The sequence below is a fragment of the Odocoileus virginianus genome, chromosome 24, assembly GCF_023699985.2.
Source record: "Odocoileus virginianus isolate 20LAN1187 ecotype Illinois chromosome 24, Ovbor_1.2, whole genome shotgun sequence".
Classification (NCBI taxonomy): Eukaryota; Metazoa; Chordata; class Mammalia; order Artiodactyla; family Cervidae; genus Odocoileus; species Odocoileus virginianus.
Genome location: NC_069697.1, coordinates 25,680,641 through 25,707,147, shown reverse-complemented (window position 1 = coordinate 25,707,147; position 26,507 = coordinate 25,680,641). Strand labels below are relative to the sequence as shown.

Here is a 26,507-nt window from a genome sequence, read left to right as displayed (position 1 = left end):
CACCACCAGCCCCCCTTCACCCTGCACCCTCTGGTGTGCTGTCATGCCTAAACATCTAGCAATTTCACCTTGGTGTCTTACTCATACTGCTGCCTCTGCCAGGGATAATTTCTGCCTCCCTCTGCCCCACATAGGCCTGACTATCCAAGGAACACCCTTAGATCTTCCAGGAGTCAGCTGGAGCATGGTCTCTTTGTGATCTTTCCCATCTCCTTAACCCTGCAGAGCTGCATCATTCAAGCCCTCTGGAGTGCCCCTGCTGAACCTTCACGTGTGTGTGGTACAGCACATACAACATGTGCCTTTTTCCTCATGCTCATCTTTATTAGACTGTAAATTCCACGAGGACAAGGACTATGACTTATCCATGTTTATAAGTTAGGCCATATATACCATAGGTGCTCAATACGCACTTGCAGAATGGTTGAAGATGAGCTATTGCCTTCTTGGAATGAATGACCCTGCTGCTCACCAAGGCAAACTGTGCTGAATCCCCTAGGAGGTGGAGTGTCTTGGTGTGTCATGACCAAGTCAGCAGCTGTGACACTGGGTGGTCTAATCAGTAGAGCCTGGGGAGTAAGACTTTTTCCTAGAGAAATCCTGGGAGCTCTGGGGAATTCCATGACAAAAGGACAGAGCAAGGCAGGTGAGTAGTTCATAGAATGTGATGTGGGTCCAGTCCTAGGATTCAGGAGGCTTACAGAAATGGACACTTTGCTCAGACCTTCAGGGATGGTAGCAGAGCCAAGCTGTGGGAGGGAGCACGGGGAGAGTTGGCGGTCTGTCTCTATACAGCTAGGGATGTAAAAGGGAAGGTATATGCATCTTCTGGTAAAGTTTTGACTTGAGGAGATGCTGCAAACTCTCAGGAATAGGGTGTGAAGAATATAACTCACTGCTCCCCATCCCCATCAAGTCTAATTTCTCACCATCAGCTGGCTCTTGAAAACTAGTCCCTGGAAAAGCAAGAGATGCTGTGATGTTGAAGAGGCACAGGATCAGTAAGCTAGAGTTCAACACTTAATTAGATGTGAGCTCCGGCAAGTGGCTTACCCTCCCTTGGTCTCAGTTGCTTCATTGGTAAATTGCACACACCCTGACATGCCTCAACCACTTCACAGGATTATAGTCAAAGTCAATTCACCATCATCACAATAGCTGTTCTTTTTATATCACTTCCTATGTGTCAGAGACTGTGCCAAGTGCTTACAGAGGGTATCTTCATCCATTCTCACAATATCTCTATGAGGCAGAACTAATATCAGCTCCGTTTTACAGATAAGGGAATCAAGGTTTAGGGAGGTAAAATAGCTTGCCCAAGTTAAATGCTCTCAAGTGAGCTGGCATTCAGTCTGTGGACCCAGTCTTATGATTCCCTGGGCTGTGCCTTCAGCTATGGACCATCCTTGTAAACCAGGGGTAAAGCAACCACAGGTCCCCTCTGGGACTCCTGGTCTTGCAGCCACAAGACAGCACTTAGCAAGGTATAGGGGAGGACAGTTCCTCCCTCCTTGGCCTGGTGATGTGCTCCTGAGGGGGTCAGCTTTTCCTTCCCAACCACAAGAGTTGGTGAATGTCCTGTAGTATAGTGTGTCCCCATTTTTCATGTCTACTCAGAACCTGTGAATGTGATCTTATTTGAAAATAGGAACTTACGCAAATGCAATCAAGTTACAATGATCTGAACTCATACTGGATTAATTGGTGTCTTTAAAAGAGAGAAATTTGGACACAGATGCAGACCCAAAGGGAAGACAGCCATGTGAAGACGGAAGCAGAGATTGAAGCTATGCTTCCCCAATCCAGGGAACACTAAGAATTCAGGGAACTTCCAGAAACCAGAGACAAGAAAGGACTTTTCTCTAGAGCCTTCAGAGAGAGGATAGGGTTCTGACACCTTGGTTTCAGACTTCCAGCTTCCAGTACTGAGAGAATAAATTTCTGTTCTTTAAGCCACTCAGTTCATGGTATAATACTCTGAGACAGTCCTAGAAACTAACTTTACACTGTAGGGCTTCCCAGGTAGCGCAGTGGTAAAGAATCCACCTGCCAATGCAGGAGATGCAGTTTCGATTCCTGGATTGGGAAGATCCTCTGCAGGAGGAAATGGAAAACTTCTCCAATATTCTTGCCTGGAAAATTCTATGAACAGAGGAGCCTGGTGGATTGCAGTCCATGGGGTTACAAAGAGTCCCACATGACTGGGTGATGAGCACGTGAGCACGCAATCTTACACTGCGCCCACCACAGCTGGGAATCCTAAAGGGCAGGTGGAACAGAGTTTGGGAGATCAGTTAAATAAAATAGAGGGGAGGGGATGCCCATTTTGGGGGATGAACACTTATAAGACTACATAGAGGCAGAGCACTATAAAAATAAGGTGTTTGATCATTCAGTTACTGACCAATGTGTAGACAGTGCCTCTATAAAACTTTGCATATGTGTGTTTGTGTGTGAGTGGTGTCTGGGATATCTGCAGTCCAGTTTTTTCTTTACATTAGGAGGGGCGTTCTTCAGGTTGGTAACAGCTTTGAAGGTGAGGATTCCATCTGAGGAGCTCCACCTTCCCACTCCCACCCACCTTTGGTCATTCTCTCCACCTCTAAATCTCATTTGATGAGACTCTGCTTATGGGGGTTAAAAAGTCTGCCAAAGTTTTCATGCCAGTTAGTAAGAAAACGAGAATTCAGATCCAGAACTCTGGGTCCAAAACCCTGTCCTTGTCATGATTTCAAGCTCTTTTTCAAGATAAGAAAAGTGAATATTTTCAAAAAGATATGAGTGATTCAGTTTACTGTTTATAAGCATTTCCCCCTAAATTTGAAAGTAACAGTAGCTTATCTGCAAAATATTTAGAAAATACTGAAATGTTTAAAGAAAAAGTAAAAAAAAAAAATTATTCCAGTGATAACTACAGATAATACTAAGTTCATATCAGTCTTTTTTCCTTGCAGTTATATAGTATCAACAAAATCAGAACAATACTAAAAGTAGTTTTGTATTTTGCTTTCTCATTTAGCATTATCTCATGAATATCTCCTCACGTCATTATTTTTACAAACATAATTTTTAATTAGTAAATAATGTTTCATCGTATAGATGGGGCATAATTTATTTGTTTTCTATACTGAGTATTTGTTTCCAGCTTTTACAGTGATAAACATGCAATAGTTAACATTTCTCACAAATACCTATCCTCATTTCTATTATTGCTTGAAGATAGGAGACTGGGGTATGAACATTTTAAGACATTTGATACATAATGCCAAATTGTTTACCAAAAGGTTTCTACCTACCAACAGCATGCGAGTGCTTCACGAAGCACCCTCACCAAGACTGAGTACTGTCATGAAAAAGCCCTGTACATTCTAGGAAGGGGCATCCCATGATTCGATCACACAGGTGGCTGTGCGTCCTGCGCATCGCAGGGGGCGACTGGGGCTGGGAGACTAATTAGGAGATGGTTACGAGGATCCCAGTGGGACGTGATGGGCGCTTGAGGCTAAGCAGTAGGCACGAAGGAAAAGGGAACAAGCGCACGGGACTCGTAGAACGTTCCATGCGAGGGATGGGGGCCGGTGCTGATAAGATCACTCCGCGCTGCGGGGGGTGCAGAACTGGGCGGAGGCCGCGTGTGGGGCTCGGCCTTTGCGCCGCGCTTGGCACCCACGGGTGAGGTTGGCCGAGGCGCGAACCCCTCCCACCCCTTTAACGGGGACACTCCCCTTTAAGGCGGGCGCCCGCGCGCACCCGGCCCCGCCCTTCGGGGGCGCGCGCGGCGGCCGCGGCGCCGGCTCCGCCGGGAGCGCACGTGCCGGCGCCGGGTGGAGGAGAGGGAGGCGGGAGCCGGGCCGCGGGAGGAGGGGAGGCGCCGGGGGCGCGCGCGCGCGCGCTGGGCGCTGCTGGGCTGCGGCGGCGGCGGCGGCGGTTACTATGGCGGAGTCGGCCGGAGCCTCCTCCTTCTTCCCCCTTGTTGTCCTTCTGCTTGCCGGCAGCGGCGGGTCCGGGCCCCGGGGGATCCAGGGTGAGTCCCGGGGCGGGGGCGGGGGCCGGGATGGAGCGGGCCGGGCGAGGGCGAGGCCTCGCGCCGCGGCTCCTGGCTACAGCGCGCCCCCTCCCCACGCGCACAATATGGCCGGGCGGGGGGCGCGGGGGAGTCGCGGTGACCCCCCACCCGGGTCGGCTTCCCCCGATCCCCGAGGCGCGGCCGCCCGGCCGGGACCGAGCTCACGCCGGGCCCCTGGGGACCCGAGCCGTTTCCCAGGAGGGACTGGATTCGGGGAGCTCTCGAGGGTCGCGCTCCCAGCACCCCTATGTTCCATAGAAGGGAGTGCAGGCTTCCTTCCCCGAGATTTGGAGATCCACGTTTCTGCCGCTCAGCATGTCCAGGGGCGGGGGTCTTCATTCCCTCCGTGCAGATGCTCCAGCGTGGGGGGGGGGGGGGGCGCGCCTTTTCTCCCGCCAAGATTATGGGGCTTCGGCGATAGGGTCTTTGCCTCTCTGAGGTATCCTGACGTTGAGAGCCCTTGCGCACCATAGATAAAAGGGGAAGGGGGCTTCAGCCTTTCCGTCAGCTCCCTCCTGCAGTTGGGGTGCTTCTTCTCCTCCCTCTCCTTCCTCCCTGATGTTCTGGGAAAGCGAGTCACATTTCCCCCTCGGGCAGTCCCTTGAGTTCAGTGGGGCCAACCCCCCACCTCCAGTCCACATGCCCCGGGGAAGCTCGGTGGAGGAAATGGGACGAACAGGCCCCTATCTGGAGCTTGGCTTTAGAATCTCTCTAACCCTAGGAAACCTAGCTCTAGAACGGTTAATCTGCATCTAGGTGTATTTGCTTTCTCCCTCGCCACTCCCACCCCACCTCAGGGGGTCCATTCATTTGGTCACTGTGGATGCCTTTCAGGTGACATCGTCGAACTGCCCCCCACCGCCAAGATTAGAACCCCACCACCAGACTAGCTCTTGGCCCTTGGTCAGGATTTATTTACCTTCCCACACCAGCGCTCTTCCCAGCCCTTCCCCCTACCTCCTCCCCCACCCTTGCACACCCCTCACCTTCCAACTCCCACAGCCTTCTGCTCCCTGGTAGCACCCCCATCCTTCTCACTATCGAAGTGGTACCTTTCTGTGGGACACTCAGTTGGGTGTCTCGTTTGTGAGGCTATACGGGCTTGAGGAAAGCAGATGAAACCCTAAAATATTTAAGGGAGTCGTCTCAACCCTGTGCTGGCATTAGTGTAGCAGATGAAGGTTATATTTGGCCTTTATATTGGAGTGATTATTGACCCACAGTTGGATCCGGGAGAGACAGTCAGGACTGTGTTTGCTCCCGATGTACAAAGCCTGCTGCTCTGACTTCTCAGCAGCCCCTAACCTTCTAGCAGTGGGGGATCAAGTGTGTGTTCCGTGGCTCTCTTCTCTCCACCAAAAAATAATGGTTCTCAGGTGGGTTCAGGCTTCTTTCAGAAATAAGACAATCAGCCAAAGACTTGATCTCATTTTGGCATCTCACAAACAAGTTCATTCCCTCCAGCCTTAATGTTTGTTTCCAGTGGTGCAGCCTGTGTGGTGGGGTCTTTGTTCACTGGTTAATGCTTCTGCTAAGGCTGTCATGTGTGTTCCTGGATCTCGCTGCTCTGTGGCAGAGGTAACGCGCTGTGGGGTCGGATAGATGTGGTGAAGGTATGTGAACACAGCCTGACATTCGTGGTAAGTTAATGGTTTTCATGAATAATGTACGCTGGGCCTTATTTTTGGGCCATGTTTTTGGAATGTGTATCGTGATGTTATTTCTCTAGTTGGGTAGTAAATAAGGAGATTCAGCCGTCAGGTTTGTCATTTTACATGTGTATGAATAAATCTGTAAATTCCTTCCTTAGGAATTTTTATCCTGTTGCTAATATATCTGAGGTTCTTAGCCATTTCCCTGTTGGTTTGGTGTAGTGTCTGGTGGGGTATTTCTTGTTGTCATGAGCCTAGTTAAGAATGTTTAATTGATGATCCAACTGGTTCTGAACGGGGCAGGTTCATTTTTTGTAACCTTCCCGAAATGGATGTTTGTTGGGGTGAGGATGGGTGGGCATAGTAGGGAGTTGGTTTCTTTTTTTGGTTAATTGGAAATTAGGTTGTGTATCCAGCAAACATTCTCGAAGGCCTTCAAACTTGGCCAGACACTACAGTTTTTTCCGGGACACATCTCGTTGCCAATAGTGCATGCTACAGAGACCACTGTTGCAAAAGGCTTAAGAGTGAAGCATCAGTTCTGGGAATATAGAGGCTGTGAGATAACAAGAAGTTGATTGCTGTCCTCCCCACACTTCCTCTGTCGTGCTCCCCTAGGTGGGCCGGGAGGAGCACCAAGGCCAGGCAGCCCTGATGCCTGTGAAGACAGGATGTGAGGACAGCAAGGGCTAGATGTCTGTGTTAAATAGTGAACTAGTAGCGACTTAGTAAAAGGCCAGTGGTACAGACCTATAAACTGCATCCATTTAATAGGTGGACCAAATTCTAAGGCCTACCTTTGGCATTTTCACTTTAGTATTTAAAAATGTAAAGCTGAATTAGTAGCAGGAGAACATGACACTGATTTTCTTAAGACAAAAGCTACAAGGGAGACATTTGAGGTTCTGATGGGAATATTTTGAATTTCTGTGATTAAACCAAAAATTTAATCCCAGGCCAAGTCTTATACTTTTGTTGAGTGGACATGAATTTGAAATACAGCAGAAGTGAACTCTTGTAGAGAAAAAGAGAATCTCCGATTCGTTTTGTTAAGAGCTCCTGGAACAGATGTGATTAACACAATAAAATGGCTACTCTGGTTAAAGGTTAGAGCCAGGTTGGGGGAGGAGGCTGCTCTCCAGCCCCAGAACTTTGCTCCCTGACAGGTTGTCCTTGAGTCAGGCACTTCACCTTTCTGTGGCTGCCTCAGTTTTGCCTCCTTGAAGTAAAGAACTGGTCTGTGTCTCTCTTATTGGGACATTTGTGAGACTGACTTACTGACAGCCAGTTGGCTGGGTGGTATTTTTAGACACAGTTTCTGACTTCAGTGAACATGCAATGTTGGGTTACTTTTTATCTTATGGGGCAGAGAGTAACTCCTGGGTTTGAGAGAAGCAGCACATGTCACAATGTGGTTAATTTGTTCTCTCTTGCATTTTTGTGGACCCCTGTCAGATTTCCTCAAGTTAATTTCTGTCTCTTGACAAGCCCTCACATTCTAGACCTGGCAGCATACCTGTGCTAATCAAAGACAGTCTGGGGGGAGTGACCTGCTTTAGGCTTTATTGGTTTGGCAGCGCTTTCATTCTTACGCAACTCTGGGTATGTTTATGGCACTATGTAAATGTTACATAAGAACATGGAGGCAGAGAGGTGGCCGGAATGGTGCCTGTGAACACAGGAAGGTTAGACTGAGGACTTCATCCGACAGGGCCTTGGGAATCTGCAGGCAGTAAAAGAAGCTGCACTTTGTTTTCCTCTAAAAACCTTTTTAGATGATTGTGTCTTTCAGGTGGACTGCTGTGTTATAAATAGGTTTATTCGCCACCGGTGAGCTAATTGTAACCTTGCTACCAAAATATGAATCAGGAGACAAGGAGACGATGGGGCGTGCTGCTTCTTCCAGCATGGCCTGTTGAAGCTGCTTGTTGCATTTTGGAACAGGAGTTGAATTGCGTTGCAGCCTCAGCCTGTTCTCATAATAACTCAGGAGCACAGGGTGTTGAGGTGGAATGGAATTCTCAGTCTGCAGTGCTTGAGATCTTCTTTATTTCTGAAGGTTAAATTAGAATCCTGAAGTGGCTCTTTTGTTTTAATTTTGAAATGTTTATTGTTTACGGTTCAATCTTTGCTCAGAGGCGCGGTGAACATTAATTCTGGAATCCCGCCTCTTTGTCTCGAGCCCTTGTGCTATCTGTCTGTTACAGCAGGAGTTGATGTAAGAGGGTCTTACCTCATTTTCCTGTCTGTGTTCGGGAGAAGAAAATGCTGGAGTCCTCTTGCTCATCAGCCCCCTCCGATGCTGGAAGCGCTGAGGGCCTCTGGAGCCCATCAGTTCCACCTGGCCTGGGAGTGCCCAGACCTTTGAAAGGATCGGAGCCGGCAGTCCCCTGCAGGCTGCCACTCTGCAGGGGCCCTCATGGCCCGGTTGCGTCCCATGCCTCTCGGGTTTTGCTGTCCTCAGCTTCTGTCCCTCATACATGGTTCAACCTGCAGCTGGGCCTGGAGGCAGCATCTCTGGTCTCGCCTGTTCTCTGCCCCCCAGCTTCTCTGTCGCAGGTAAATACCATTCTTGGTGTAGCTTTCTTCTTCCTCTGTAGTTTTGGTCCTCCAGCCTGCCTGGCAGTCTTACCTGCTTGCGGGGCATCCCACACGGTGCCACCTTAGGCAGCTGTGGTGTCCTTTTTGGTTTTTTTTCTCTCTCCATTTAGTCTGAAGCCTCATTTGTCTTGCTAAATATTTTGAATTTAACATAATGAAAGTAACTGCCTTTCCCTTTAAAGTATCAGTCACCCTAATATTTACACAATTGCATATAGGAGGTTTCTTTATTCACTTGGTTGGGTGTGTGCCTGGAATGCTTCTTGGCACGAGGAGGCAACAGGGAACAAGAGGGACAGAAATCCCTAACTCCTCATGGAACTTATGATCGCAGAGGCTCAGACTGAAAATAAATGAGTAAACACAGTTATCAGTCATGAGTGCTGTGAAGGAAATAAAACAGGATGGTGTGCTGGAGTGCGCTGGGGGCTGCCACGTCACAGCCCCGTCCATCTCATTGTTTCATCTGTAAAATGGGACTAACACAGGTGGCCTTATTTTCGGCAACTGTTCTGTGAAGCCCAGTTGAACACTGGATTAGCAAATACTGGACCGCTGCTCCTGCTGCTTGCAGTGCTTTCATCAGCTGATCAGCACATAACCTTATGTTATTTGTGTTTTTGTTTAGAGACAAGTTGTTTAATATATGTTGTTGATTCATTAAAGTTGAGCTCAGGGCCAGCAGCACTATAATGCCTGCCTGAATGAAGCTTGTTCAGCATATGTATTTTCTCTCTAAGGCATGTCACTGTCTTCTTGAACTTGGGGACACTAGACAGCATTTCCGCACTACTCTTGGGGCCGTTTTAAAGTGAAATCACCAGCATAAATCACAAAAAGACAGAAAGCCTGGCGCTGAACATACCATGAGAAGAACACGTATTAACAGTATGAGAGCCAGAGTGTTCTTATTCAACCTCGGACTCAAATTTGTCACCCCTCTGCGCTCACCTGTGAGTGACCGTGAAAGCACTGAGAGTATTGATTTTGGGGTTACAGATAAATTTTAGCAAGTGGGCAGATTCACAAATACGAATCCATGAATAATGAGAATTGACTATTTTGTTCAAGCAGTGCAATGATTGTGGCAAAGAGAAAATCAGATATGGAATTCCCAGGACTCCTAAATGGTTTCACTGTACCAGTGTAATGTATACAGCATTAAGTCTCGTTTCTAGCCTGTGAATAAACAGGTATATATGTACATATATTGAGAACTGCTGTGTGATCTAAAGGTTCCTGTAACACAGGCTTACTGAGCACCTACCATATACCAGGCACTGTTGTAGGTGCAGAGATACACCAGTAAACAGAAAGAGACGAAACGCTTACCTTCTTGAAGCTCACCTTCTGGCAGGTGAAATAGATGATACAGAAACAAAGGACAAGGTGATTATGTCTACCACAGTCCTTCCTACTGCTCCCTTCTCCCCGTGATTTCCAGCCTTAGGTGTGCACACACCTGTTCTCAGTTACTCAGACATGAATGAAGGTGGTACAGTTGACCCTTGAGCAATGCGTTTTGAACTGCATGGGTCCACTTATACATGGGTGTTTTGTTTTTTTTCAGTAAATACCAAAGTGCAGTACTATGCAGTACCGAGGTTGGCAGAATTCACAGATGCGGAACTGCAGATCTAGTGGGGTGATTGTTAAGTTATCCATGTGTGTTTGACTCTGTAGCAGTCAGTGCCCCTAACCCCTGAGTTGTTCCAGGGTCAACTGTATTGTGAAGGGTTTAAATCAGTTCACCTTCAGATGGGCACGCTGTCATGGTGGACCTGACCTAATCAAGCTGGCCCTTTGAAAGCAGAGCATTTTCTCAGCTGATTGCAGAAGAGGAAGGCAGTGATGCCCCAGCTGGCTTGGGAGAAAGTAAACATTTAAGTGTGAATTGCCCATGGGAGCCGTGTGACCAGGAACTGCAGGCCGACTTTAGGAGCTGAGTGGTCCCTGGCCATCAGCGAGTAGGGCATAGTCCTTCATCCACAGGGCATTGAAGTTTGCCAGCAATGAGTGAGATTGAAAGAGGTCCCAGCCCTAGATGAGAAAGCCCCAGCCAATATCAGTCATGCTATGCCTGGACTTCTGACCTACAGAAACTGAAATAGTAAATAGGTATTGTTTTTAAAAATGCATGTGGGGTGAGTCAGATAGTTATATGAGGAGAAGGAAAACAGGATTGAGGGATAAGCGCACTCCCCAAGATAGGCTTGAGGCTCCTTGAGACCGGGTCACCCTGCCATCCCATGGACGGACTTACATGTGGAAAGAAGTCCTGAGACCACATGTGGCTTTCAGCTGCTGCCCGTTACATTTTCCTAGACATTGTGAGGTTTGGAGGAGAGAGAAGATTGTGGATGCTTTAAATGGTTTTGATGTGTTGAGGAATCTGTGACTTGAGGGGTTTTTATTTTTATAAAAAGTATTCTTCGTGTTGAGCACCCCTGGCCCCAGATCGTGATGTATTGTCTTGGTGTACATTTGTACATTACTTTCTACACTTGCAGTAGATAAATTCAGATTCAGTGTTCTTTCCTAACATCTCCCTAGTTGTTAGGGAGCACTCCTCAAGCTCAGTGTTGAGGGGGATACTGAATAAAGAATCTGTCCTTGCCGTTAGGAAATTTGCACACAGATTGACTTCTGCATGTTAGAACAACCATAAAACCACACAGAGCACAGCCCCTTCTCATTCACTAGGATGATGGCAATAATAAAACCATCTGATTTCCTTAATGTGTACCATCTACTCAAGTGTTACACTGGGCATTTGGGCTGCATTCCTTACTCTGTACGGCCATTCTGTGAGCCACTCTCACCCCCATTTTACAGGTGAGAAAACTGAGGCATAGAGGTTAAGCAGTGGGCCTAAAGTCTGACTCCACAGCACATGCTCAAAATCCTGTACTCTGCGGTGACTGTTAAAGTAGCTTTCCAACCAGTCCCTGCCTTTCCATCCTACCACTGGATTCAACTCTGGAAAGTGTACCTCCTCTGTCACTTTTATGTAGCCTCCAGGATGGACTGCAGACCCCTTCGCATGCCATCACAATCCATGCAGTCTGGTCTGGTCTGGCTTATTGCCCTTATCTTTGGCTAGAACCCTGGCATTGTTGTCCTGTTGTCCACTTACTTTGGACCTCACATGCCTTGTGCTTTTCTTGGTCTTGGCCTTCTCAGACAAATCCAACATCCTCCAAGTGTGGGACCCACTTTGTCTTCCTACTGTCCCCCAGCCAGTAACTCCATCCTCTCTGCTTTTTTTGTTGGTCCACGTCAGTAACATAGAGGTTCACACTGGCTTAAAGTTTTCTCCTCCTCCCACTCTCCCACCGTCTACGCCCTGAAAGTTGATGCTAGGAACCGCCTTATATTTTCTTTATGTGTCTTTGTTCTATCACAGAGCCTTGTGTATTTTGGGTACTTAATAATTTAATTGAATTCATTCATTTCTTTTCCATCCTCTCAGCAAAATCCTAGGTAAATAATTCCAGTTCTGTCCTGCTGTAATTTCATTATCTCCTGTATATACAGTTTTCATCCTAGTCGCTCGAAAATGCCACAGACATTTGTGTGTGACTGGGAACGTCATAATCTGTACCTCACCTCTTTCATCTCTGTTGATTCCACTACCTGCCCATTTTATTTGAGATAAACTTGATCTCAACCTTATTAGTTGTTTTTTGGGGTTTTGGAGGTGTTTTTTTTTTCAGCTGTGCCATGCACAGCACATGGGATTTTAGTTCCCTGACCAGGGATCAAACCCGTGCCCCCTGCAGTAGAGGCACTGGAAGCATGGCATCTTAACCACCAGGGCAGTCCTCAACCTTGTTAGTTTTATTCTCAATCCTTGCTGATTTTTTTTCTCTTTCATTGTCCTAGTTGTCTGAAACAACCATTCTTATCCCTTTTCTCAAAACTGTGATGTACACTGTCACCTCTCTACACGTCGTAGTGTAGTAAGTAGGTCAGGAAGCAAATACAAAACACTGCTGATAAATGCTCTCCCCTGCTCTAATGAGCCAGGAGCGTGTCTATTTAAGTACAACAAAGAGAGAAAGCAGAAGGTTGTACATGTCAATATAAACTTGTGGGTAAAGGAGAAATACCAAGTGATGAGCAGACAGCCTGAATGTGACGGCTGAGTTTGTGCACTTAGGTCCCAGGAACATAGGACATGCTCTGTCATAGTGACACCACTCCTTCCAGCTTTACCTTGACATTCCCCTGGGCAGCAGGTGGGCCCTTGCTGGATGTTCAGGCATTTACAGCCAGCCATAAATTAAGTCGCAATGACAGGTCTCCTTAGCATAAACATCAAACGTCTCTTTTGAGTGAGAACAAAGCTTTCATTCTCTAGACCTGAGGCTTAAGGGTGAACTTGTTTAAACAGCTCTCTGGGGTTGGGTTTGTCTCCAAGTAGAATGTCAGAAAGGCAGTTTGTAGAATAGATACAGTGTGGAGCTGGCTTTTCAAACACCTTTCTCTTATGCAAACCCCACTCTGAGACCTTTTCCCAGATTGAAATTAAATACCAAGCTTATCAAATGTCTTATTGTTAAATCTGTGCTTTTTTTTATTCTCTCATACAAATAGCTTCCTTTATTAAGTCAGCTAGAAGTGCTTTTTACCAGTACACTTTTTGGGTACCGCCAGCTACACTTGTAAAATTGGACTTTATTATGGCTCTTTGGTACTTGAGAGTTTTTGTTTTATTTTAGTGTGTTTTTACAGTCTAATTTTGATGATTGTGAAAACTGAAAATGTAGCTCGAATCTTTGTTACCAATAGCACCTGATTACTTTATTTCTCTGCAGCAGGACTTTTCTGCCTGGTGCTGTTGTTGGTTCCCCAGCCTTTCTGGAGAAACAGACATTACCTTTATTTTGTGATAGTGTAGTGCCAGACACCTCCATTTTTAAGCCCAATTCAACATTTTCATAAACATTTTGACAGTTGTCTAGATCACTAGTTACTGAGCAACTTTTTCTTTTTTTCTTTCTGTCTTCTTAAAGCAGTAAAAACCTTTCAAAAATGAAAATGTGGAAACGCGTATAAAACAGATAAAAGCATGTCCTCTCTGGCACAGCCCCCTGCCCTCTCAGATTGCTGGGCTGAGAGCTGCTGAATGAGATTTATTAAGCACAGTGCTGTGTGTGGGCGCTGTGCTGGATACCAGTGAGGAAATGAAGGCGAGAAGGACTCTGGTTCCCTCCTCTTGGAGTTCACGGGTTCCTGGGACCTATGAGAGCCAGGGACTTGGGAAGGACACAGAACAACATTGTACCTTCATTTTGGGGGGTATGCATGTGTTGGATTTCCGTTGGTTTTGTTCTGTAGTTGAGATTATATTATATATACTGCTTTTTAGAGATTTACGGTATTTTTTTAAATTGTGGTAAAACATATATAACAATTTTTAAGCATTTTGAAGTGTAAAATTCAGTGAAGTACCTTCATGATGTTAGGCAAACCATCACCTCTAGTTCCAGAACTTTTTCTTTACCCCTGAAGGAGACCAACCTAGTAACCCCTAAAGCCAACATCCCCCATCTTCTCCCCTATGCAGCCCCTAATAACCACTAATATGCTTTCTGGATGTTTAATGTAGATGGACTCATAATTCATGGCTTATTTCAATTAACATAGTGTTTTCAGAGTTCATCCACACTGTAGTAAATATCAGTAGTTTATTCATTTTTGTAGCTGACTAATACTCCATCTGATGAGTGTACCATATTTTGTTTATCCACTCTTTGTTCAGTGGACGTTTGGGTTTCCACCTTTTGATGGTTGTGAATAGTGCTATTAGGAACATTGGTGTACAGGTTTTTGTTTAAACACTTGCTTTCAATCTTTTGGATATATTGCACTAAGAGTGGAATTGCTGGGTTATATGGTAAATCAATGTTTAACTCACTGAGGAACCATCAAGCTGTTTTCTATATAATAGGAGCTGTACCGGTTTGCGATCCTACTGTCAGTGTATAGAGTTCCAGTTTCCTCTGAATCTGCACCAGCATTTTCTTATGGCCTTCCTAGTGGGTGTAAAGTGGTATCTCATTGTGGTTTGGTTTCTGTTTGTTTTGTTTTTCTATCAAATGAGATTTTTATTTAGCTGACAAGCACTTTTCTACAGATGCACTCTTGGGACATCACATGGCAAAAACAGAAGTTTTTTCTCTAGTTTTTTTTCCCCTCTTTTTTTACCTTATTAAAAATTATATTAAAAAAATAAAAATAAAAATTATATTGGTCCTAAAAATATAGAAAGAAATACAAATTCACCAAAAAACTGTACATTATCAAAACATCACTAGAACACCACATTTGATTATATGTGATTTTGGTTTACATTTGAATTTGAAATTCATTTGTATTTGATATGATGTTGACCATCTTTTCATGTACTTTTTGGTTGTTTGTATATCTTTGGAGAAATGTCTGTTCAAATCATTTGCTTATTTTAAAATTATTTTTTGTCATCGAGTTTTAAGAGTGAGTTCTTTACACGTTCTGGATGCAAGACCATTATTAGATTCATGATTTTTGAATATTTTCTCTCATTCTCTAGGTTTTCTTCACACTGCCTTGTTAGTATCCTTTAAGACACAAAATTTTTTTTTTAATTTGGTGAAGGCAAGTTCATCTGTTTTTCTTTTGTTGCTTGTATTTTAGATGTCATATCTAGGAGCCCATTGCCAAATCCAAGGTCATGAAGATTTACCCCTATTTTCATTTAAAAAATTGTAGAATATAAACTTTAGCTCTTATATTTTGGTCTTTGACTTACATTGAATTAATTACATTACTTGCATTATGTAATAACTTACATTAATTAATCTTGGTGTGTGGTGTGAAGGGTCTGACTTCATTCTTTTGCATGTGGATTTCTGCTTATTGAAGATTAGTCTTCCCACCCCCAAAATGTTTTAGACACTGTTGTGGAAAATCAGTTGATGATATATAGAACTGTTTCTGGACTCTCAATTCTGTTTCATTGATTTATAGTCTGTACCTAGGGCAGTTTCATACTGTTTTGATAGCTGTAGCTTTGTAATAAGTTTGAATCAGAAAGTGTGAGTCCTCCAACTTTCTTCTCTTTCTTTTCCCTCTCCTAAGATCATCTTGGCTTTTCAGAGTCACAGAGTTGTGTAGAATTGTGGTCTTTGTTCTATCCCAAGAAAGCTGTAGGGAGTTTAGATATGGTCCAAGGAAGAATAATTAAAATGATCGCAGGTTGTAATAGGCTGTTCTCATCAGTTTGGGCTGTGTGATGGATGCTGTCATCTGGAAAGAGGCAGCTATGATCAAGTTGTAAAGTCATGAATAAGCATAAGAATAAGCATAAGAAGTGGAAACAGTGGCTGACTTTATTTTTCTGGGCTCCAAAATCACTGCAAATGGTGATTGCAGCCATGAAATTAAAAGACGCTTGCTCCTTGGAAGAAAAGTTATGACCAACCTAGACAGCATATTAAAAAGCAGAGACATTACTTTGCCAACAAAGGTCCATCTAGTCAAGGCTATGGTTTTTCCATATGGATGTGAGAGTTGGACTATAAAGAAAGCTGAACGCTGAAGAATTGATGCTTTTGAACTGTGGTGTTGGAGAAGACTCTTGAGAGTCTCTTGGACTGCAAGGAGATCCAACCAGTCCATCCTAAAGGAGATGAGTCCTCGGTGTTCATTGGAAGGACTGATGTTGAAGCTGAAACTCCAGTACTTTGGCCACCTGATGTGAAGAGCTGACTCATTGGAAAAGACCCTGATGCTGGGAAAGATTGAGGGCAGGAGGAGAAGGGGACGACAGAGGATGAGATGGTTGGATGGCATCACCGACTCGATGGACATGGGTTTGGGTGATCTCTGAGAGTTGGTGATGGACAGGGAGGCCCGGTGTGCTGCAGTTCATGGGGTTGCAAAGAGTTGGACATGACTGAGCAACTGAACTGAACTGAAAGTCATGAAGAGTAAGGGGGTGGGCATAGGCTGATTTGGGCACCAAATCTTAACTCTTGTGGAACTAGAAGGTTGCCCAGTGAAGTTTGGAAGGGGCAGGTTTAGTATCCCTAAACAGCACAGTGTTCCACCCTAAACTGATGAAACTTACCATCCCCAAGGAGTACACACATACACACACACACGTATAAGCCAAAAATCATAGATACTGTAGCTTTAAAACATCGTGAACCTTCATGTACCAGGACAAATGTGGGTGTTCTGCGGCTGCCTCTTACCTTCCGAGGTTTGTGCCTCCACTTTGCCCCTCCCACACCCTGTCCACTGGTGATGTGGGCTGAAGGGCAGTGAGTTTAGCCACTTGGTTCTTGGGAATTTCTAGTTGGGACAACAGCCTTGACTGAGTGTCCTCCAGAGTATGCCGTGGGCAGGAGAGAGGGGCCTGGGGGTTGTCTTTGCTCAGAGCAGCTCCATAACATGCAGCAAGACAGAGTCTGCCCAAGTCGGGACTTGTCAGCCTTCCTCCAAATATAGCCTCTCTCACAAATTAAATTTGCTTTGATATTCTACCACAGACCACCTTCTCATCATACTTTGAAAACACGTTCAAATACTGCCATAATGTCTTTAGTTCAGGTTTGACTAGCTTGTTCGTATCAAAATACTATGCTAGTGAGAATTTCACTCTGACCACTTTTAACCTGCTTTTGTGACTCATCTGTGACTGGCTTTCCTAATTGTGTTATTTCTAACTCTTCGGTTAGGAACACGGAGTGTGTTAGGTATGTATTGTTTTATGTACATGTGTGTAGGCTGATTTCACGTGATGTGTCACTATGAAACAGATTATAAATGGCTGTTATCAGTAGTCCAGATTTAGTCTTTCAAAGAAATCAAAAGCTAAGTTTGTGATTTAGTGTACTAGAAAAATTTTAGTAAATTCAGATTTTTTTTTTTTTGGCCATGCCGTGTGGCTTGCTGGAGCTTAGTTCCCTGACCAGGGATTGAACCTGGGCCCATGGCAGTGAAGTGCAGAGTCCTAGCCACTGGATTGCCAGAGAATCCCATAATTCAGATGTTTTTGTACTTTTATGATCACTTCATTTCAATGAAAAATGAATATTAACAGAAGACAATTTAGAGACCAGTCTTTCTTGGGTCTTCCCTGATGGCTCAGTGGTTAAGAGTCTGCCTTGCAATACAGGGGATGTGGGTTCAATCCCTGGTTGGGGAACTAAGATTGTGCATGCCACGGGGCAACTAAATAAAAAAATATTTTTAAAAAATGGTTAAGACTAGTCTTTCTTTAAAGTTCAGAAAAAGGTGTACGGAATTAAAGCAGAACTTCCCAGTGTTGAATCAGTGATCCAACCAATGTGAAATTTAAAGACAACCTAGATTCAGATTTCAGCTGGAGGATTTTGGAGCTCATCTGGTTCAGCCCCTTCTTTCTGGTTAATGATGAGGAAAATGATGTTCAGTAAGGTTAAACAAGTTGCCCAAAACCACGCAACTAGTTACTGGCAGAGCTGAGACTCAAACAGCAGTTCCTTGCTGTGGTCTTGCTGTAACCTGGCACTTCCTAATTAGTGGTTAGAGAGACACGTTGTACGTGAGTGTGTTTACTTGAGTTTTACACTAAAGGGAGTGATTAAAATTTATTGAATATCTATTTGCTTCGCACTTTTTAAGTCTCGTTGTTCAGTTGCTATGTCCTACTCTTGGCAACCCCCGTGAACTGCAGCATCCCTGTCCTTCACCATCTCCCAGAGTTTGCTCAAACTCGTGTCCATTGAGTTGGTGATGCAACCATCTCATCCTCTGTCACCCCCTTCTCCTGTCCTCAATCTTTCCCAGCCTCAGGATCTTTTCCACTGAGTCGGCTCGTAAATCTCTCATTTCATGTAATTCTTACATAGTCCTGTGAAGTGATTAACAGCCCCACTTTTCAGATTAGGCAGCTGGGGCGCAGGAAGGTTACTGACTCGTTCAAGGTCATGTGACTGACAGAGCTGGTGTTTGAGCCCTGGGTCTGTGTGACCTGCTCCCGCCACGCTCCCTGCCGTGGCTCCAGAGAGAGTAACAGAAGCCTCGCAGGGGCGTGGGCAGTGGTGATGGCTATCTCAGAAACACCCTTTTCAGACTTCTCACTCCCTTGGTATAAAGAAGAGCTGTGTACAGATGTAGGCAGCCTTCTCAGAGGACCAGCAGCACTCAGCAGATGTGGGCTGATCTTCAAACCGTCTCTGTCACGTAAATGGTATTTTCTGGCTGGGCTGCCAAGGCCCAGATAGAGTCAGGGACTTGCCCAATCTCTTATCACAAAGCCGCATGGCCCCGCTCCCAGTTCCGTTCTTCGTCCTGTCTAGCATAGATTTCACCACTTTTGTTCTTTCCTGTCTTACACCAAGATTGTTTAAGTACTTCCCAAAAATAATGAGCCACGTGTGGGTGTGCTCGTTCTCCAGAATGAATCACTGTGAAAGAGGCCGTGAACCAGGGAGAGGGGCGTGCATGTCTGGGAGCAGGGGCTCTGCTTCCCCGGCTGCTAATTGACGGACTCCGAAGTGAGCTGCTTTTCCAAAGGCGGCCGCGGGTCTGGCCCGCGTGTCCCACTGTGCTCAGAATAGCCCTCTGGGAGTCGTTCGCTTTCCCTTCTGGCTTCCGAAAATAGCCCCGAGGCTGTGCTCATCCCCAGCCGGCCGTCGGGGCGCGTGTGTTGAGAGGTGTGCATGCCACAGGGACCCCTTTTGTGCCTGAATGTCCCCATTGACAGACGAATGGGCCTTCGCACTCTCTGATGAGTAGGCAGGACTCCAGCGTGAGTCAAAGGGGTTTGGGCTGAGTGTTCCCAGAGTTGCAGAAGTAAATTTCAGTCAGCAAGAAGAATGACATTTAGAAGGAATTTACTTCTAAAATTCCTTTTGTGTTTGGGATCCTAGTCTAAAGGGTACCTGCTTTAAACTTCCTGCCTTTAAAATACAGCACTCCCCAAGCCCTTCAGCAGGGAGCTGCATGTCTTGGAATTTCTCACAGAAGAAAGGGCTCTGATCAAACGCTGTGGGGGAAAAAAAAAAAACCCATAGGCCGTGCGGTGAAGATCCTCACTGTCCGAGGACCTGTCCACGCTCGCTATCCTTTGTCTCCTTGGGGATGGCAAGGATCGTGTCGTTTACAGAAAGCCTGCAAGACTGGGGGGCTGGACCCAGAGATATTTCTAATCTGTCTTTGGATTTGAAAGGCCAGGAGATGCCTTTCAGTGTTTTAGAGGAAGAGACAAAGATAGACTGTTTACAGCCGAAAGGGGTGAGTTACAACAGGATAGTTTTTCACGGGACTGGTCATAAATGTCTCTTCTCCTGGGGCCGTAGTTCGAATATGTTCCCTCTTGGTATCCAGATAGTATGCGCTTAGTGTCCAGCTGGGGACTCGGGTCCCCTTTCCACTTGCATCCCTGATGGGCGAGTGCTGCGTTCAGCACCTTGAGCCCCAGCCTCGGTACCCTGGTGGGTCTAGCCGTTCTCCTGCCCATCCCCAGAGGTCAGGGCTGGGTTAGGCTCCTGGGAGACAGTGCTGGGGAGAACCAACTGCTGCTGTCTGTGCTATTCCTGTTAGATGGATAAATAAAGGATTTCAGATTCCAGGGCTGCTGAACTGACTTTCAGAGGCACCAAATTCATTTACCGTAATTTCCTGTCAACAGTGCACACTTAGGGATAATACACACCCAGCCAAACTCATTAGTCCCAGAGATGATTGCATATACTATATTTGGGGGGGAAAATATATATATATGTTATATATATAATGTATATAATATATAAAATATATATATATAGTACTTTTTAAGTGATGATATCCAAGGCCCTTTCAGAATGCGTTAGATTTATTGAGTACTTACTATACGTTGGCTTCCCAGGCGGCACTAGTGGTAAAGAACCTGCTTGCCAGCACAGGAGACATAAGAAACACGGGTTCAGTCCCTGGGTTGGGAAGGTCTGGAGAAGGGCACAGCAGCCCACTCCAGTATTCTTGCCTGGGAAATCCCATGGATAGGAGAGACTGGTGGGCTACAATCCACAGGGTTGCAAAGAGTCAGACACTGACTAAAGCGACATAGCGTGCACCCATTCTGTGCATTAGTGTATTTAATCCTCACAATGACTGTATGAAGGAGGCACTAACATTACCTTCTTTGGAGGGCGTTCTTTTTGCCCCTCTTGAAAGGGGCTCCTGCTGGGAACGAAAGGGAGGAGGAGGTGGTTGGACCAGTCAGGGGAAGCTTGTCTAAGGAAGTGACGTTTAAGGTGAATTTTAAAGAACTGGTAAGAATTAGCCAGGAAAAAACCATTGCAGCAGAACCCTGTGTGAGAGAGCACGCACACTGCATTCAGGAAACAGTGGGCGTTTCTGGTGCAGAGAACGGAGATGGGGTTGAAGATGGCTCTCAGAAGCGGTGGTGGTGTGGGAAGGAGTATGCGGGGGAGGGGCCCTCATCTCCCAGGGGACCGAGCTTTGCTCTCATCCTTAGGCGTCTAAATTCAAAGGAAAACCCTTTTCCGAGCCACAAGACAGTTTTTTAAAGCAAGTCTAAGTCTAAAGCAGCCCCCCGCCTCCCAGGTGGTGCAGTGGTAAAGAATCCACCTGCCAAAGAAAGAGACAAGGGTTCAGTCCCTGGGTCGGGAAGATTCCCTGGAGAAGGAAATGGCAACCCACTCCAATATTCTTGCCTGGGAAATCCCAGACAGAGGAGTCTGGCAGGCTACAGTCCATGGGGTCACAAAGAGTCAGACACAACCTAGCTACTAAACAACAACATACAACAGTCTAAAGCAGAGTTAAAAAGGTAGTTTTTTGTTTCTTGAAGACATAAGCTAGAGCAATTAGAGGAAAATGCGGGGTGGGGAGGGGGTGTCGCGGAGCAGAAAGCCTTGTCTGTGATCTGAATAGACAGGTGAAAAGGTTGGGCTTCCCCTGACAAAGTCATCTCTGGCCCCATCCCTGTAAAAAGCACCTTGTTTTGGAACCGTGAGTGTGCTAGGGGATTGTATTCTAACTCCAGAGAAGGACCTAGGCTAAGACCTCACCACTGACATCAGCGTCCACTCCCAAATTCCCCACAGCTCTGCTGTGTGCATGCACCAGCTGCCTCCAAGCCAACTACACGTGTGAGACGGATGGGGCCTGCATGGTCTCCATTTTCAACCTGGACGGGATGGAGCACCACGTGCGCACCTGCATCCCCAAAGTGGAGCTGGTCCCCGCTGGGAAGCCCTTCTACTGCCTGAGCTCCGAGGACTTGCGCAACACACACTGCTGCTACACTGACTTCTGCAACAAGATCGACCTGAGGGTGCCCAGCGGTGAGTGGACACCCTTGTTGGACTATTGGCGCGTCGTGGAGGTAGGGCACCCCGTCATTTCATCCTTCTCTACTCTGCCCCCGCCCCTTTGTTGGAGGCTAGGTGAAGGTGCCTTTTGGATGCTCCCTGAGGTGACGTGGGAGGGCATTCCTGCCAATTCTGGTCTGTAGATCCCAGGAAAGGGAGACAGACTTGTCGAGTGCACCGCAGAGGTGAAAGCCGCGTTTTGGGTCGTGGCTGAGGAGCCATCGGCAGCTGGTGGGGAGTGGGAGAGCCAGACAGAGACGCCCATGGGAGGGTCTGGGGTGATCCCGGAGGAGGCAGCCCATAAGCCGTGTGACGGTGATGGCAAAATGGGAAGAGGGACTCGAGCTGGGAAGGATGGCGCGCTAAGCTGGGGAGTAGTAGACACCAGCCTTCACAGGTCCGCCACTTAAGAGGCGTGACTGGGGAGATCTGAGGAGGTGGGGAGAGACTGCGTTGAGCTTCAAGAGGCCATCACAAATGGAGGAGCAGAACCTGGTGTGTGCCTGGGGCATGGGGTTGGGAAGACACTGTGAAGTACTGTGAAATGACCAAGCGGGTTGTGGCTCTGACTGCTCCAGAAGGTGCCAGAACTGGAGAGGCTGGCATGTGAGAGTGTCCAGACAGATCCACTAGCCCAGTGAAGCCAAAGTGTGGGGAGAGGAAGGGGGCATTTCCACCTGGATGGAGGAGCCAGGGAGAGGGAGGCCTTGGCGATCGCACGTTTTCACTCTCTTCTTTCCCTCTCCTCTCTCACCTGCCCCAGGTCATCTCAAGGAGCCTGAACACCCCTCCATGTGGGGCCCCGTGGAGCTGGTGGGCATTATTGCCGGCCCAGTGTTCCTCCTGTTTCTCATCATCATCATTGTTTTCCTTGTCATTAACTATCATCAGCGCGTCTATCACAACCGCCAGAGGCTGGACATGGAGGACCCCTCGTGTGAGATGTGTCTCTCCAAGGACAAGACGCTCCAGGACCTGGTCTATGACCTCTCCACGTCAGGGTCTGGCTCAGGTACCGCCTCTTCAGGCCTCATGCCAGCCATTAGCCTTGCTCACTGCCTCCCAACACGATGGAACGTTCAGGAAGAAGGCTGGCTATTTGCTTTCAGAATTCCCCTTCTTTGGGAGTCTTGACATGTAATAAGATGATGGGGTTCACAGAAAATATCTCCTTCTCTGGAATTCCAAGGATCAGCTGCAGAACTCTCCCTTCCAGAGTCCCTGCCTCTCTTCAAGTCTTGTAACCATGCAGCTATTAAAATTCACCTGGTTCCGCCTGAGCAGCGGAGTGCTCAGTATCAGGGCCCCTTTTGAGAAACTGGAGTGTGCCGGGTTCCTGCGAGGTGGTGGCAGCTAATCATTGATCTGTGAGCAACCGCACGGGGAGTTTAAGGACACCGAGTAAGGCCAGAGAACTGGAGTTGGGTAAATCATTGACTCGTACCAGTTGCCCAGGGGTTTATGGTGGCAGTTGAAATAAAAGCAGCCAGGGCTTCCAGCATGGCGTCAGCACCACTTCCGGAGCTGCCTGTCAGTGACCGAGCCTTTCTTAGATGGACTCAACTGAGACTAGAACTTAGGGTAAGGGCTGCTGGGTGGTTCCGGTCTCAGAGTAGAGTTGACCTAGCTAGTGAGTGTGGCTGGGAGTACAAAGCAGTCTGTTTAGGAAGATAAATAGTTACTTTAGTGACAGTGGTATTCTGTTCCTATGGGGGAAAATGTGCACACAATGGCCACTGTTGCTATTCTAACTCAAATTTACAGGCTCATGTCCGTGAGAGTTCCATGTGTGTTGGTGTATGTTTTTTCAGCCCATGACAGACTCTTCTGAGGGGAAATTATGCCATCAGTCATGGCCAGACATCCCTTCTTGAGCACAGGAATACTTTGAGCTCTGACATCTTCTGAATTTCCGTGGTTTTGCCTTTATTAAGCTCTGCAGTAGAGAGTGCCAAGATGATGGATATATTTAAAAGCTGCATATTTTTAGGAAGAGAGAAAATATATGGCTTGTTCTTTGCTCAAAGAGGGTAGGGCAGTGGTTAGAACTGACTGGCTCTGTGACTTGATTTGCTGCTGGAGGAGGGTCACTTGGGTTTTCTGGAGTCTTTTTTTAAGATCGAGATTAGCTGAGGCGAGGGCAGGTTCAGAGTGGTTACTACATCATCTGGAGTGAAATGATAAGTAACTGCTTTCTCTCTGGTTGGTTTAGTCCACTCTTAATTCAGGATATGCAAAGCTTCCAAGGTGCCGGGGTTTTAATCCTGTGGCCTTAAAGTAATAAGTCCTTCCTGCTTGTGTAACTTTACAAGTGTGTGTTGAGCGTCCTGTGGGTGATACAGGGTAAACAAGATGAGCAAGAGGCCGAGCCGGGACTGGATAGAAGAGATTGTGGGGAGGGATCTCAGAGAGGAGGTCGTGTCTGAAGGGGTCCTGTGTGGGAAGTTTTGAGAGTGGGAATGGGACAGGGGACATTCCAGGCCACCAGAAAACCCTTGAGCGAGAGGACAAAGAGACACGAACATTCACTGAATGATCCAGAGGCCGGCTTGTCCAGGCCCTGGTGGGGAAATGCTCGGGCTGTGCTTTGTCTGGGGAGGGGAGAGGCAGCTACCGAAGGCTGTCGTGTGAGAAAGCGTGTGCTCATGTTTTTCTGCGGAAGGAATCCTGGCCGGTGTGGAGGGTGAATTCATCCATCTAGCAGCCCCCTGTTAGGGAGGGCAGGGCGAGGCTGGCTGTGCGGGGTGTGTGGGGCAGGCCAGGTCAGAGGGCAGGCAGAGAGACCGCTGGAAGTCTTCCAAAGGAGGTCAGAACAGGTCAGGAGGGCCGGGAGAGGAGGGGGCCAAGTTGAGAAGCATTTGGCAGCTCTGTGCTGTGGGAGTTATAGGCATAAACTTCAGAGTCAGTCTTACGTGCTTTGCCATTTACAGCTTGTATGAATTCCAGTGAATAACTTAACCTGCCCCTTTGAGGCTTGGTTTTCTCATTTGTAAAATGGACATGATAATAATACCTACCTTATGGGTGGTTGTGAGGAAATGAGGTCATTTATGCAAGTGCCTCTTGCATAGTAAACAGGCAGTAAACAGCTTGGGGGTTGATAACACTTTGATTTGTTCAGTCAAGGAGAGGGAGAGTAAGAGTCAGTCACGATGGTGGAGCTGACTGGAGAGGGAGGGAGACACTCCTTGCATGGATCAAATGAGGTGATAAATGAGTCCTATAAAGACAGTGAAATTAATCTGAGAACCAGCCTGGGCAGTCGTTCCCCTCCCTGCCAGTCCTGCTGCATCTGGAGCTCTCGGTGAGCAGAACTGTGATTCCTTTGGAGAGCGGTGGGAACCTGGTGTGCCCTGAGCTGGCGTTGGCGTTGGCTTTCATGGGCCACGCAGCACTGCCCTCTAGTGGCCACTGAGCAGAGCAGCCAGAGGCGCTCCGCTCACTCAACCCCCGACTTTGCTCTTCCACATAAAGCGGCTGTGGGTGGCCTGGCCCACAGGAGGCTGGCTGAAGAGTTAGTAAATCCGGTTAGACAGTTACATTCACATCTGTGGTACATACTGGCTGGGAGGAGAACCTGCGTAGATGAGGAACAGCTAATCATATGCATTTCCCCGTCTGGGCTCCCAAGCTCTCGGTGGTCAGTGGACCCCTGTAGCAGGGAGGCGCTGTGGGAAGGAAGGGCTCCTCCAGTGTGGCCGTGAGAGTGGGAGTTGCACAGTTCAGCAAATGTATACAATGTCGGCTTTCTTTCCCTTCTTTGGTCCCCAGGGTTACCCCTTTTTGTCCAGCGCACAGTGGCCCGGACCATCGTTTTACAGGAGATTATTGGCAAGGGCCGGTTTGGAGAAGTGTGGCGTGGCCGCTGGCGGGGCGGTGATGTGGCTGTGAAAATATTCTCTTCTCGGGAGGAACGGTCTTGGTTCCGGGAAGCAGAGATCTACCAGACAGTCATGCTTCGCCATGAGAACATCCTTGGGTTCATCGCCGCTGACAATAAAGGTAAAGGGCTGGGCTTACAGACAAGGTGTCCCGGAGCCCCCCACAGGCTCAGATGGAGGGGTGACTGGGGAGCCTGAATAGCCACGAGGCAGCACAGTTCTCTTTGCCTTCACAGTTGCTCCCCATAGAAGAAGAATATGAGTAAGGGCAGTGGTTTTCAAATTTTCCTTCTATGAAAAGCTTGTACTGCAATCCAGGTTATTAAGCAAGTAAACAAGCAGTTATTAAACAGATAAATAAGCCCTCATCCTGCCTGCTCACTCGCCCTTCTGTGATACCCCCAAACCCACCCCCAGGGTAGTCCCTAGAGGAGCTTCAGTAAACTTACGTTGAAAACAACTGGAAGGAAGAAGGGAAGCTTGAACACCTGGAAAGCCTGTGGCCCGCATTCCTTGGCAGAGTAGCATCACGTGCATTGTTGCAGGGGAGCAGGCGCCCCAGAGCCACAGCCTGCCTCCCCCGCTGCCCCACCGCGGCCTTCACGCTCAGCTTTTGATCCACTTAGATCTGAGGTTCTTTGTTTCCTCCTCCCTCCTCCGCTGGTTTTGCTGTAGTTTTTTTGAGTTTTTCTCATGTGCCTAGGCATGTACTCATTTTTAAAAGCCTCACTGACTAGCAAAAGAGAGAAGTAAACTAATGGTTGATTATAGGAAGTAATCACGCAACAGGTGTTCTGGTGAGCACAAAGTGGGGGTGAGATGGGGGTCACGGAGATCATACCTGAACTTGATTGAGGCAAAGGTGGCAGGGAGTTGGTCAGAAAGAAAAACCAATGAAAAAAGAAGTCCAAACACATGTGCAGAGGGGTGGTGTCTTTGGGAAGCTGCAGGT

The 26,507-nt window shown here is 47.1% G+C and overlaps 1 protein-coding gene across 2 annotated transcripts in view; it reads left to right on the top strand.

Annotated features, from left to right (window-relative positions):
• The first annotated feature begins 3,812 nt into the window (after positions 1–3,812).
• The window catches only part of ACVR1B (activin A receptor type 1B), a 34,334-nt gene continuing 11,639 nt past the window's right edge, over positions 3,813–26,507 (top strand). The window contains exons 1-4 of one of the 2 annotated variants that reach the window (XM_020884708.2): positions 3,813–4,024; positions 21,408–21,647; positions 22,438–22,686; positions 25,446–25,676. In XM_020884708.2, the coding sequence (XP_020740367.1) occupies positions 3,934–4,024; positions 21,408–21,647; positions 22,438–22,686; positions 25,446–25,676 (811 nt within the window). In that variant the 5' untranslated portion in view covers positions 3,813–3,933. Of the gene's footprint in view, positions 4,025–5,290; positions 5,443–21,407; positions 21,648–22,437; positions 22,687–25,445; positions 25,677–26,507 lie in introns of those variants that run through there. The other variant, XM_070454385.1, reaches the window with a different exon arrangement.